The sequence below is a fragment of the Dendrobium catenatum genome, unplaced genomic scaffold (genome assembly GCF_001605985.2).
Source record: "Dendrobium catenatum unplaced genomic scaffold, ASM160598v2 fragScaff_scaffold_389, whole genome shotgun sequence".
Taxonomy (NCBI): Eukaryota; Viridiplantae; Streptophyta; class Magnoliopsida; order Asparagales; family Orchidaceae; genus Dendrobium; species Dendrobium catenatum.
Window position 1 is genome coordinate 302,505 of NW_021318851.1, and position 12,041 is coordinate 314,545.

Sequence of the window (12,041 nt, forward strand, 5' to 3'; positions counted from 1 at the left end):
TAATTCTTCCTAAGATTTGGGTGCATAATAAAACACTCATTTTTAGCATGTCCAAGGGTCTTACAATACTCACAAAATGAAGGAACATCTTCCAAAAACACTTTTTATACATAACCAAATTTATCAGGTCCAATCATAATGTTAGTTGGATAGTTTTTGGTAATATCCAACTCCACCAAGACCCGAGCAATCTAGGGCCTAATGTCATGAGCAGTGGCGTTGTCCGTTTGCAAGGGTCTGCCAAAAAGTGATCCTAACCCATGGAGGATTCTTGGCAAAAAATAAGTGAGGCCGTAGATCATGGAAAGAGATCCAAACTGGCACGATGGAGGATTCCTCATTAATGTCAAACATAGGTAACAATTTCACAAGTTTCATATAACAGTTATACACAAAGTAAGATCGATGAGCAAAAATTCTACTATAGTTCAAGTCGTTGGAAAGTTTTATAAGCACATGATGAGCATCAAGCAAAGTCATAGGGAAGCCACTGGAAAGTTTATGATTGAAAAAGAAATTTCTAATGAGATCCAATTTATGATGCCTATTAAAGAATTTACCAACCAACGAAAAGGCAAAAGGAGCCACCAATGGAAGGATTTCTTCATCGGAAATCCATAAGGCCTTCAAACCACATTGGGTAGTTGCCTTGAGATCAGGAAAGGAAGAATAGGAGATAGATCCAAACAAAGCATCTTTAAACGACCGAGATTTCGCATTTCCAGTGAGAAAACCATGATTCAAGAGCTTATTTTCCATGAAAGCAAGAAAAAAGCATAGAAAATTCGCAAAGAAGAGAAGACTTCCCTCCTGGACGAAGGTTGGAGACGGACCGAGCAAGCCGAGGAAAGTAGGAGCTGAGAAATGCCAAAGAATGGCTAGGGCAATGCCCTGGCGAACATCGGAGAAGACGAGTGCCCTTTCTTGATCAAGAGTTCTCTAGCCTAACGAGGTTCCTCAATATGATGCTATATAAAGATATCATTTAGCGTCTTTAAAATTAATAGAAATGAGAGTCTTGACTACTTGGGTTTACTTCTTCTTTTTTTTAAGATGTCCAAGCTAACTTATGTTGGTTTACAAAATTATTCAAAAAATCAATCTGGATTGATTCTAAAAGATCTTGCTTTGAGTTTGAATTATTACTGGCCAATTGGGTTGGTTCTCGAGCTCGGCTCTCTTAAATCATCATCCAATCGAATTAGGTCAAACCCTTTTTAATAAATCAAGCTCTAATTCTGCTACACAATTATTATGGTCGGATTTTATTTCATAAAAGATACAATCGAACAAATATTTCTCGGAATAAAACCAATCACACCTCGCTACTAATTTGTTAGTAAGTCTACCAGATGCTCCGACGTGATTTGTGCCATACTTTCTCTTCAATGATTGAGAAGATTATTGCGTGAAGAGTTCAAATATAGAGCTATACAGAGTGTATAAAAATCTATATACATATACTATACTGCACACATAATTGTGTGTGTATATATATATACCCACTCGGCGCGTACTAATTTTACAGCGATTGACGCATGCCATTGCTTCCCGGAGAATGACTTGAATAAAGTGCTTGGGTGAGGAGCAGGTAGAGAGAGAATACTATTTCATCTTTGGAAATTTCTCCCTTCAATTCCTTGTGGGCCTGTGATTTTCTCCAGCATCAAGGGGAAAACTTTACTTTTAAATTTGATGGATGGTCCTGCTAAATTCCAAACATGTCTTCCATTTAAATGCCAAAAGATTTTCACTGCTCCATGTCCAGTGCCCGCCTATTCTTGCTCTGAGATCTCTCAGCGAAGCTTTCGACAGCAAAACAATCGGCCCGACTCGAGATGCACATCCGATGTTTGACGAAATGCTTCCACTAGATTGCAAGTATTGCAACGCACTGATCAAGACGCACGCAGCTAAAAGGCAGCATTTTGAAGCTCTATCAGTATTCAAATGGATGCGAATAGCCAACTTTAAACCAGACCGCTTCACACTCGCTGCAGCGATCAAGGCATCAGGGGTGCTTTGCTATGGGATTTTAGGGAAAGCTATCCATGGTTTTGTAGTGAAGGCAAGCTATGCTTTTCTGTTACCTGTAGAAAAGGCATTGATGGACATGTACGCTAGGATTGGCGCTTTAGATGATTCTTTGCAAGTTTTCGAGAGCTCAGATCAGAAAGATTCTGTTTCCTGGAATGTCATGCTTGCGGGTTTTGCTCGTGCGCAGCTTTACATGGAAGCAATGAACATGCTCCATATGATGCATGTTTCAGGTGGGAAGGAGGCTAAGCTGACGGGTATAACCATAGCTATTATTCTTCCAATCTGTGCAAAATTGAAAATTTTGGAACATGGGAAGTGCATCCATGCTTACATTATAAAGAGCAATTTGGAATCTGAGACACTAGTGGGAAATGCCCTTTTATCCATGTATGCGAAATGTGGTGGAGTTGTAAATGATGCGTGGGCTGTTTTTTATATGATTTCTTGCAAGGATGTTATTTCATGGAATTCAATGATTGCTGGCTTATCTGAAAATGGTTTCTTTGACAAAGCCTTGGAATTATTTTATCAGATGGTTTCAGAGGGTGTTATTCCTACTGATGCAACAATAGCGAGTGTACTTCCTATATGCAGTATTCTGGAAAATGGATGGCTTTATGGAAAAGAGATCCATGGCTATATCCTCAGATCTAAATTGGATGAGGAAACCTCAGTTAATAACGCCCTTCTGATTCATTACTTGAAGGTTGGAGACATTGTTGGTTCTGAATATATATTCCAAAAGATGGAAAGAAGAGATCTTGTCACGTGGAACACCCTAATATCTGGTTATGCCATGAATGGGTGGGTTTCAGAAGCAATGAATTTGTTTCACAACTTACTTCAAAGTGATATGAAACCGGATGCATTTACACTCATTAGTGTTCTTCCTTGTTGTGCTCAATTGCTTGATATCAATGAAGGAAAGAAGATTCATGATTATATTCTGCAGCATCCTTCACTTGGTCAGGAGACATCCTTGGGGAATGCTCTTGTCAGCTTTTACGGGAAATGTGGTAAACTCGATGAAGCAGCCCAATGCTTTCAAGGCATATGTAAGAAAGACCTGATATCATGGAATGCAATGCTTACCGCCTGTGCGGATAATGGGCAGTGGGAGAAGCTCCTCAAGCTTCTGAAGCAAATGAATTATGTACAAATTCAACCAGACTACATCACAATTACTACTATTTTTCGAGCTTGCACTTCCCTCGGCCTTACGAAAGTTAGGGAAGCTCATGGGTACTCGTTTAGAGCAGGTTTAATCAGCCACCCAAATGTCATGAATGCAATTCTTGACGCATACACAAACTGCCATGGCATAGATGAAAAATATATTGGAAAGAACGTGCCCACTGATAATGCTATGATTTTGAATTATTTGAAACACGGCGGTCTCAAAGATGCTGAGAAGATATTCAACCAGATGCAAGAGAAAGATCTTACCACTTGGAATCTAATGCTACAAGTCTATACTCAAAATGATTGCATTGATCGAGTTTTTACCTTGTTTCATGAACTACAAAATGATGGGACAAAACCTGATATTATAAGTATTATGAGCATTCTCAGTGCTTGCTCTCGTGTATCATTTGTTCATCTTGTGAAACAATGCCATGGATACACAATCAGAGCTTCTCTTGAAGACAAACATCTTGGAGCAGCACTCTTGGATACATACTCCAAATGTGGAAGCATAACGGATGCATGCAAACAGTTTCAAATAATTCCAAATAAGGATTTGATCACATTCACTACTATGATTCAAGGCTATGCAATCCATGGAATGGCAGAAGAGGCATTACATACCTTTTCCCAAATGCTCAAGTCTAACATAAAGCCAGACCATGTCATCCTAACTTCCCTTCTGTCAGCTTGCAGCCATGCCGGGCTGATCGATCGGGGATGGGAACATTTTAATTCCATCAAGAAGGTGCATGGGATTAAACCAACGATGGAACATTATGCCTGCATGGTTGATCTTCTCTCTCGAAGGGGATGGCTGAAAGAAGCCTATGATTTCATAAATAACATGCCGTGTGAGGCCAATGCCAATGTATGGGGGTCTCTGCTGGGATCTTGCAAGATTCATGGCGAGGTAGAGATCGGGTGCCTTGCAGCAGATCACTTATTTGGTGTTGAAGGTATGAATATTGGGAATTATGTGGTGATGTCGAATATTTATGCTGCAGATGGAAGGTGGGATGGGGTTGAGCAAGTAAGAAGGATGATGAAGAACAAGGATATGAGAAAGCCAGCCGGATGCAGTTGGATTGAGATGCAGAGGAAGAATCATGTATTCATTGTCACTGATTTTTCTCATCCTCAGAGACATTTGATCTACAGTATGCTGAAAAGTCTGGACCTACATATGAAAGGCCACTCAGCCAGAGCAAATGATATTGGGATTTCCTCCTTGGTATTTAACCAAAACCTGATATTTCCTTAAAATATCATAAACGAGGCTGTTTACTAGTTTTCTCCTTTGCTTAGTCATTGCAAAAGTGACTTGGGAACTGCTCCATGATCAACATAATAGCTAACCATTCTTAGAGCTTCAAATCGCATGTGATTCAGAAAAAACTGAAGAATTTCTTTAGTTCACAAAAATGTCTAACGCCTCCTTCAAATTTTTAGCAAATGGCCAGCTCACGAGAAATCCAGTGATGGAAGCACTTTTTACCATTCTCATACCTGGCTTTTGCACTTTCCTCGTATTGATTTGGTGCCGTTGATTTAGGCTTCGTTTGGGACGGCTTTTTTACTGCTTCTTAAAGTAGTATTTTAATAAAAAAAAGAAAAAATTTTAACTAAAAAATTGCTTTAAGAAGCAGTAAATAAGCCATCTCAAACGAAGCCTTGGATTCTTTGTTGTCTCTTATCATTCTGCTGAAGGCCTTGATGGAGTTGTCTATTGGCAGTGAGGGATATCTTGCTAATTATTGCAATCAACTTCATGGGGAGCCATAATTGGTTCCTGAGCAATTTTATAGTAGATTGAAGATGATATCTGCAGTCTTATCGGATTGGAACTTGGTAATCTGGTGTCTTAATGCCTCTGTACCACTCTCTTATATTTTGACTGCTTTCTATTCTGATCTCTTGTACAAAGAACCCTGGCTTTCTTGTGCAGGGTGTTTCGGTGCAATGCCTCGATCAGTGAACAACTAACTTGGGGCTTTTAATGTATTTCTTGGTGTCAACATAAAAAGCACGCTAAGTTTTGGTAAATTTATATGCACCACATACTTTCCTTTCATCTCTTTCTTGTATGTTGACACTTAGTCTAGTTGTAAAATCCCCAAAAGACTTGGGCTTCGTTTCCCAAACGAAGCCTTAGTGAAGGTACTAGTAGTGAATGGAACCATGGATGGTATTGATGTTGCTAGTTAGGGATACATTCTTATTGTATGTAGTATTTTTGTGAACTGTTAGAACTTTTACTTGTTTTATATCTTTTGAATTATGGTTACCAGTTATTTATTGGGTTGTTTCTATTGCTTGAAGCATCCACTCATCAGTGACTTTATCACTAAATGCCATTGTTTGATCTTCCTTTAAAGATCCTCTGTAAAATAGTTAATCTTCAATTAGAGTTAGCACTCGTCTATGATATTTTGGTTTTTGAGATATTTTCTGTTCAATGTGATTAAAGTTTAAAAATTAGATTTCGGTTGCTTGTTGTAAAGGTTTTAATTTCAAAAATTTTGATAATTCAAGTGTTCAAATATTTTTTTTTTTAATTTTTCATTGATATTTTGAACACTATTTAAATTCATTAATGAAAATTATTTCTTTGTAATTTTGTAATAAAAAGATATTTAATTATTGATATTTTTTGCACCTATATCATCATGAGTCCCAATAACATTATACTATGTGTCACTTTCAACAATGGATTACATGCCTTGTTGCCAGCATGAGATCATTGTCTTTCCGATTATGATTATATTTTAAATATATTATTTTTCATGCATTATAAATATGAAATAATTTGTATAATGAGTTATCATGAATTTAAAATTTTCATCTTTTCCATAAATAACGTTGAAAATGAAAAAGAAAAAATCAGATATTCATTGTATTATTATTTTTGTAAATTTATGAACATGGAACATATTGTTCCAAAAAAATAATAGTACACTATAATCAATTTCTCTTATTACATAAGCTACCATTATAATTAATTATATAGTGGATGATTAAGTATTATACTTTTTATTATTCTTTATTAAAAAAAATCAAATTATACGTGTAATTTATTATTCAATACTATTTGCTTCTTTAGCTATGCATTGTAGGTCCCTTTTATGCAGATTTTGTATGAGTAGCTCATTGGTTTCACTTTGCTTCGCACACTGAAGCAGATACCAATAAAATATGTTTATATATTACTCTAAAGCCTAAATCCAATCTTAATATTTGGTCGAGAGTGATCATCTTATACCACCATGCTTTATCATTTTTTTAGAATATTTTTTTCGTGCTTTCTAGCATAGTTCGTCCTGATCGAGCATACCAACTCAACCAGAAATGATAGCTACCTTCGCGCTATCAGACAACGGGAGAAGAAGCTCACAGATCCCCATCAATCAGGCTAAATACAATAAGATGAATGTCTACCGTCATCAGTGAGTAGCATATCAATCATTCTAATTTAAGTTTTGTTTGTGATAATTTTCTTACTGTATTCTAAAACAGTTTTCTTGTATCAAAATTTCTTGAAAGCATTAATAGTGACTAAAAATTATCCCAAAAAAAATCTTAGTGTGACATTTACAGACATTTAGATGGACTTTGTTTTCCTTTAGCTATCAAATTTATATCTCACTAGTTTCTTTTCTTGAGTCATTGAGTACTCTCTTTGTGCAGGATATGACCCAGCCTCTGCTGTTGCAGGAGTTGGTTGCGAAGTATCTTCATGCCAATGACCGGCATTTATGCCTTTTTTTTTTTTTTTTAGGATAGCCTTTTTTGTCATATGCTTATAGGATTATTTTCTTTAATTGTATAATTAATTGAATTTAAATCAATTCAGGATGATGTGGAAGTAATTTTAGTCCGAAATCATGCTTTTTAGGCATGTAAACTGTAAAGAGGAACATAAAACATGAATTATTCAATTCAATGTTCATTTAAAAATTTCTATTTATATTGATTGTTTTGGTCGGCGTTCTTTGATTTCGTTTGGAACAGTTTTGTGGGCACTGAAAATTGGCGCCCCGGCCTCTCCACGGCCCCTTTCTTTCTTTTCGGGTTATCGATGAGAGTTTTAATGCTCAAGTTCTGAGGCAAATTTTCAAAAAGTAAATTGGGTTTTGGATAAGGCATTACCTAGATATTTTGCCTTCATTTTGGGAGAACTTTATGATATGAGTTCAATTTTTCCATAGGCACAAGCCCCTATAGTTAATTACCCCTTCTAGTAGTAAGTGAGAACTTTTGATTTAGGTTATTCGTCAATCTAATACATAGTATCTAGCATATAGTAGCAGCGTGATTTGTATTTGAAAATTCAATATTTAAAAATAGATATTTACGACCTTGCATTAAAGCGGATGATGGGAGAATAATGATAGATCTGATCAAGATCACATGGTTCATCGTCCTGAACCATCATGATCCCTGATCTACTTAGTAAGAGGAGATAGTCGATCTAACCTGATAGAAGGATCCTTGTCGGCAGCAATTGATTGCTTCGTCCAATTGTATCATGTAAACATAGGAGGAAAATTTGTTTAAGGGGACATATTTGAATTCACCTTAGCTAACAAAGAGCTTTGTGCCCTGTCGATTATATCCTATTGATTCATTACTCAAGGATTTAGCGTTGTTGGGGAACGTACAGTCTCTAATAATGACTGTAATTTAATGGTGTCATTTGGCAAGAAAATCACCCAGTTAGAGGGTCTCAATTATAATTGTTTACCATGTGTCATCATTTGACAGTGAAATCACTGGTTAGAGGATATGTGTCACGTCCTTACTGGTAGGAGCCGGTTTGATAATAAATCCTATTTCGAGCCATGTCGACCCTAATATATTCACATAGAAGGATCAAGCTTGAACTTAAGTTCATTTCTTGACTTGCACAGCATCCTCAGAAGTTACATGTGTGTATATATTATGCTCGGCAGGGCTCATGTAGATGTATGATTTTACTTGTATGTTGCGAGATAATGTTGTGTAGTAGTTGTATGTATGTAGTGCAACTGGTGTACACGACATATTTACATGTTATATGTATGTTAATACATGCATTTAAATATTGCTTGATGTTTGACATGTTGCATGTTAGCTTGCTGCAGTAGTAAATGCTTTGCATCTATAACATGATTCTATAATCATATAATGCTTTCGTATAGTGCATGATATGTTTGCATGTTAGTATAGTGCATCGTTGCTGCACAGCACATTTTACAAGTTATGTAATGTACTTGCATAATGCATTTTGTTGTTGCAGTGTATATGTGCATGATGTATTTTGCATGTTAATGCAATGTGCCGCCAGAGCGTGGTGCATTTTGCATATCAGGTAATGTATTTGCATGTTGCTTTTACATATTGCAAATATATACATGTTACAATGTATCGGTATGCATTTTAATGCATGGGGGAGGAGTGTTTTGGCAACGATCAACTATGAAAATGACCTATGTTAATAAGTATGTAGGGTTTTGTTTTGAAAATGGTTGACGCCTTCTGTCTACTTGTTTGCGTGTTATGGATCCGATAGCATTATGTTGAACTTCATTTGTTGCGCATCGACAGTGTAGTTTAGCTCACTTCATTTTCTACATGTTGCCTTTTTCTTCAGCACTTTGCTTGGGGGAGTGTATTTCAGCTTGCAAATAAGTTATACGGTGCATCAGGGGCCTCCTGTCTGTCGTTTGCAAGTAAGCTGATATCCGGTGTGACAACCTGGCTCTGCAAATTTATTGCTTCAATTTACCAGTGACCTGCATTTTTTACTACAGATTCCCTGCATTTGCTTACATGTGAATCGTAGCATTTTTTTGGATCATTTGCTACTCTATGCAGGTAAAATGTCGCGCTATGCAAGCTTTATTGAAGTAGTTTATATGTTAGTAATAAACATTCAAGAGTCACTAGCTGTCGTATAATGGTGAATTGCATTCAACATGCGTCTTCCGAACGTGTTGTTGCATTCATTGCACTCATCCTTTCTTGCCTATAAGCTGACTAATATGAGCATCAGCTGTTGTTGCTAGTATGTGAATTATATTATTTACCGAATGTGTCATATTAATGTTTGGACATCCATATCCCCTTAAATCTTATTATTCACCATTTATCATTTGCTTTGTTCATTGATGTTTAATCAAAGAAACTAGATTATTATTTGTTATTTATGTTTTTAGCTTGATCGTGCAATTATTGATTTTAATGTCTAGTTCGCTGTGATTTTATTCAAGTTACGTTCCACGTGGTTCATTCAAGTTCCCTATATTTTGTTCAAGTCAGGTCCTCTGTCATTTGAAATTTTGGAAGCCTCTTGGCGTTTCCCCCATATAAAGGAATTTTAGGGAGCTGGACCTTCGCACTACGCTAAGAAAAAGTATGTATGGTAAGTGTCGTGTGACATCGTAGTCGTAATTTTTTTTAATCCCACCACGCTAAGAAAAGCATATATGGATCTTCAAGATACCTATTTGAATTGCACGATTTTTTCATATAAGGGTACTTAAGAGTGTCCCCGTCATGCTAAGAAAAGCATGTATAGGGCATACCGGCCTTGCCGCAAGCTTCACACCGGATTCCCTCCCACCATGCTAAGAAGAGCGTATATAAGTTATTTTTCAGTGTATCGTAATGGTCAAAAGCAAGGTTTGAGGGTTTTATGAGTTTGGATACATTATACCCTTTTGAAGACGATGGCAATGGCGACAATATTAGCATTCGGGCAAATGTACAAAAATATCTCTCTTCCCCCCTTTTTTTCGAAAACTCTTTCTCCTCTTTTAAAAAAAAAAACTATATTTCTCTCTTCTTTTTTTTATTTCCTTTTTTATTTTATTTTTTTCTTTTCAATAAATAATAATAATAACAACAATAATAAAGAGGGGTAAAATGGGGTGAAGAGGTTTTAGTGGGATGTTGGTGGGCTTTAGGCTTATAATGGAATGGAGATGGGTTGGATGAAGGCTTGGAAGTGGAGATGGGATTTAGTGAACAAATAGAGAAGGGCTGGAGTCGATTTTGCTTGCGTTAAGTAAGGTCACTGCTTGTAGTGGCAGGATTGGAGTTTGGAGATGGGAGGAAGGAGTTGGTTTGTGACACATAAGAGAAGGAAGGAAGAATAGGGAGCTCGTCTTCGTTTTATGAACGTGAGCGGAGACGTGATCGTGGCGCGGGATGGGCAATTGTCGCGTGTTTAGAAACCACGTCGAATGTACAGGGAATGGGCACTATGGCAGTCGGGATCGAGCATGTATGTATATATTTTTCTATTTTCAAAATATTTTTATACTAAAATTTAGCTTAACAAAACAATAAAAAATTTGTCCCCAACAAAGCCTTTTGAAGACTATCGTTGCAATGTGTTTTGGGTATTTCCAAAGCACAGAGAATGCACAAAAATTGGGTTCTAAAAAGCAAAGTTATATCAGTTTCTTCTGCATTTCCTGTAGGACAACCTAGGAATTTTCTCACTAAAAAAAAATGAAGTTTCTCACTATTGTGTGGAGTAGATTTTTTAGTTTATAGAGGTTGTAAGTTATTCTACTTATTTCTCTTATTCAATTTTATGCATTATTTTTAAAATTATAATATCATGTTCAATCTATAACAGTTGAGATAAGTCGATGCCATACGTGTTGATGGGTATAAGAGCATAACAAATTGTTTCAAATGTAGAGGATGCATTGAACATAAACTACAATAGGATTCCATATGGAGAGTAGAAAAAATTATGATAAATTCATTTGGGGAATGTATTTTGTTAGATTACAAAAGGGCATTCAAATCACGACTAGAAGAATTTCCTAACACAAGAAATTCAAAAATAATAATAATAATGAACATTATAGATAAGTCTTCATCACTTTCAAAAGGAGATAAAAATTAAACACCAAAGGCATATCAAGAGATGTTCTTGATGAAGTACCTATAGAGCATATTAGTTTAAGTAGAATGAGTGTTTTTCATACTTGTAGAAGCTTTCTTCAAGCTATTTTAACTTGCAGAAATAATCCATTTAAGTTATTTCTACGTCAAATATTTATTTGTCTACTCATAGTCAAGGTTTAAAATTGCGTAAATAAGCCTCGATGTATTTTTCGTCCGTGAGGCGAGGCGTAAGCCTCGAGGCGATGTGAGGCGTAAGCCTCACGGACGAAGAATTGCGTAAATGAGAATTTAAGGGTTTTATCAGGTGAATAATAGTAAGATTCTATTATACAATAAAAACATCTAAATGTCAAGTGAAATTAGTGGAAAGTAAGAAAATAGATGCAATAAAATCATGTCCAAAAGTACAGAACCACAAAATAAGTCTATCAAAACTCCCAAAGTACAAATAAGAAAGAACATATTAAATCAAATCATCGCAATAACGTATTTGTCTTTTTCTTGCCCCTAACCATGTTTACTAAAGCACAAATGCAAAATAATACAGAGAAACATAAAATAATAAGCATGAATATGAAATAATATTGTCCAAGAGATAGGAATTCACATTTAAAATCCTCAAGCCCTTCCTCCTCTCCTATAGAGTCTAATGTCTCCCAATCAAAGCATGCACTCATGAAGAAACGGATTAACAATAACAACTATTAATTACTAAAGATGATGAATACAACAATATGTCGGACTGCCAGGGGTCCAAGGGGGCACTGCCCCCTTGCAGGATTCGACCTAGCGGTATTTTGAAGTTCTGCTTATTTTTAAAGTTCGTAAGTCGTTTGTATGGAAAGATATTTAGTGGTACCGAGCATGTACCTAGCGGTACTAAGAAGTGGGTATAAGGATCGGGCGTCTGC

At 36.3% G+C, this 12,041-nt stretch overlaps 1 protein-coding gene across 5 annotated transcripts; it reads left to right on the plus strand.

Moving 5' to 3' along the window:
- The first annotated feature begins 1,255 nt into the window (after positions 1-1,255).
- On the plus strand, positions 1,256-9,054 carry LOC110092364 (putative pentatricopeptide repeat-containing protein At5g08490). 5 transcript variants are annotated; one of them, XM_028693928.1, is made up of 4 exons: positions 1,265-5,076; positions 5,174-5,266; positions 6,535-6,671; positions 6,913-7,151. In XM_028693928.1, exon 1 carries the CDS (start codon positions 1,700-1,702, stop codon positions 4,487-4,489), a length of 2,790 nt encoding a protein of 929 aa, XP_028549761.1. In that variant the 5' UTR covers positions 1,265-1,699; the 3' UTR covers positions 4,490-5,076; positions 5,174-5,266; positions 6,535-6,671; positions 6,913-7,151. The 5 variants fall into 5 exon arrangements, with proteins under 5 accessions (XP_028549762.1, XP_028549761.1, XP_028549760.1 ...); XM_028693927.1 differs by lacking the exon at positions 6,913-7,151 and adding an exon at positions 8,858-9,054 and having other exon boundaries at positions 1,265-5,266; XM_020816875.2 differs by having other exon boundaries at positions 1,265-5,266; positions 6,913-7,150.
- The last annotated feature ends 2,987 nt before the right edge of the window (positions 9,055-12,041 follow it).

Bases quoted from the DNA above. Each gene is read 5' to 3' on its own strand.
- LOC110092364 (XM_028693927.1), top strand. From the start codon at position 1,700: ATGGTCCTGCTAAATTCCAAACATGTCTTCCATTTAAATGCCAAAAGA.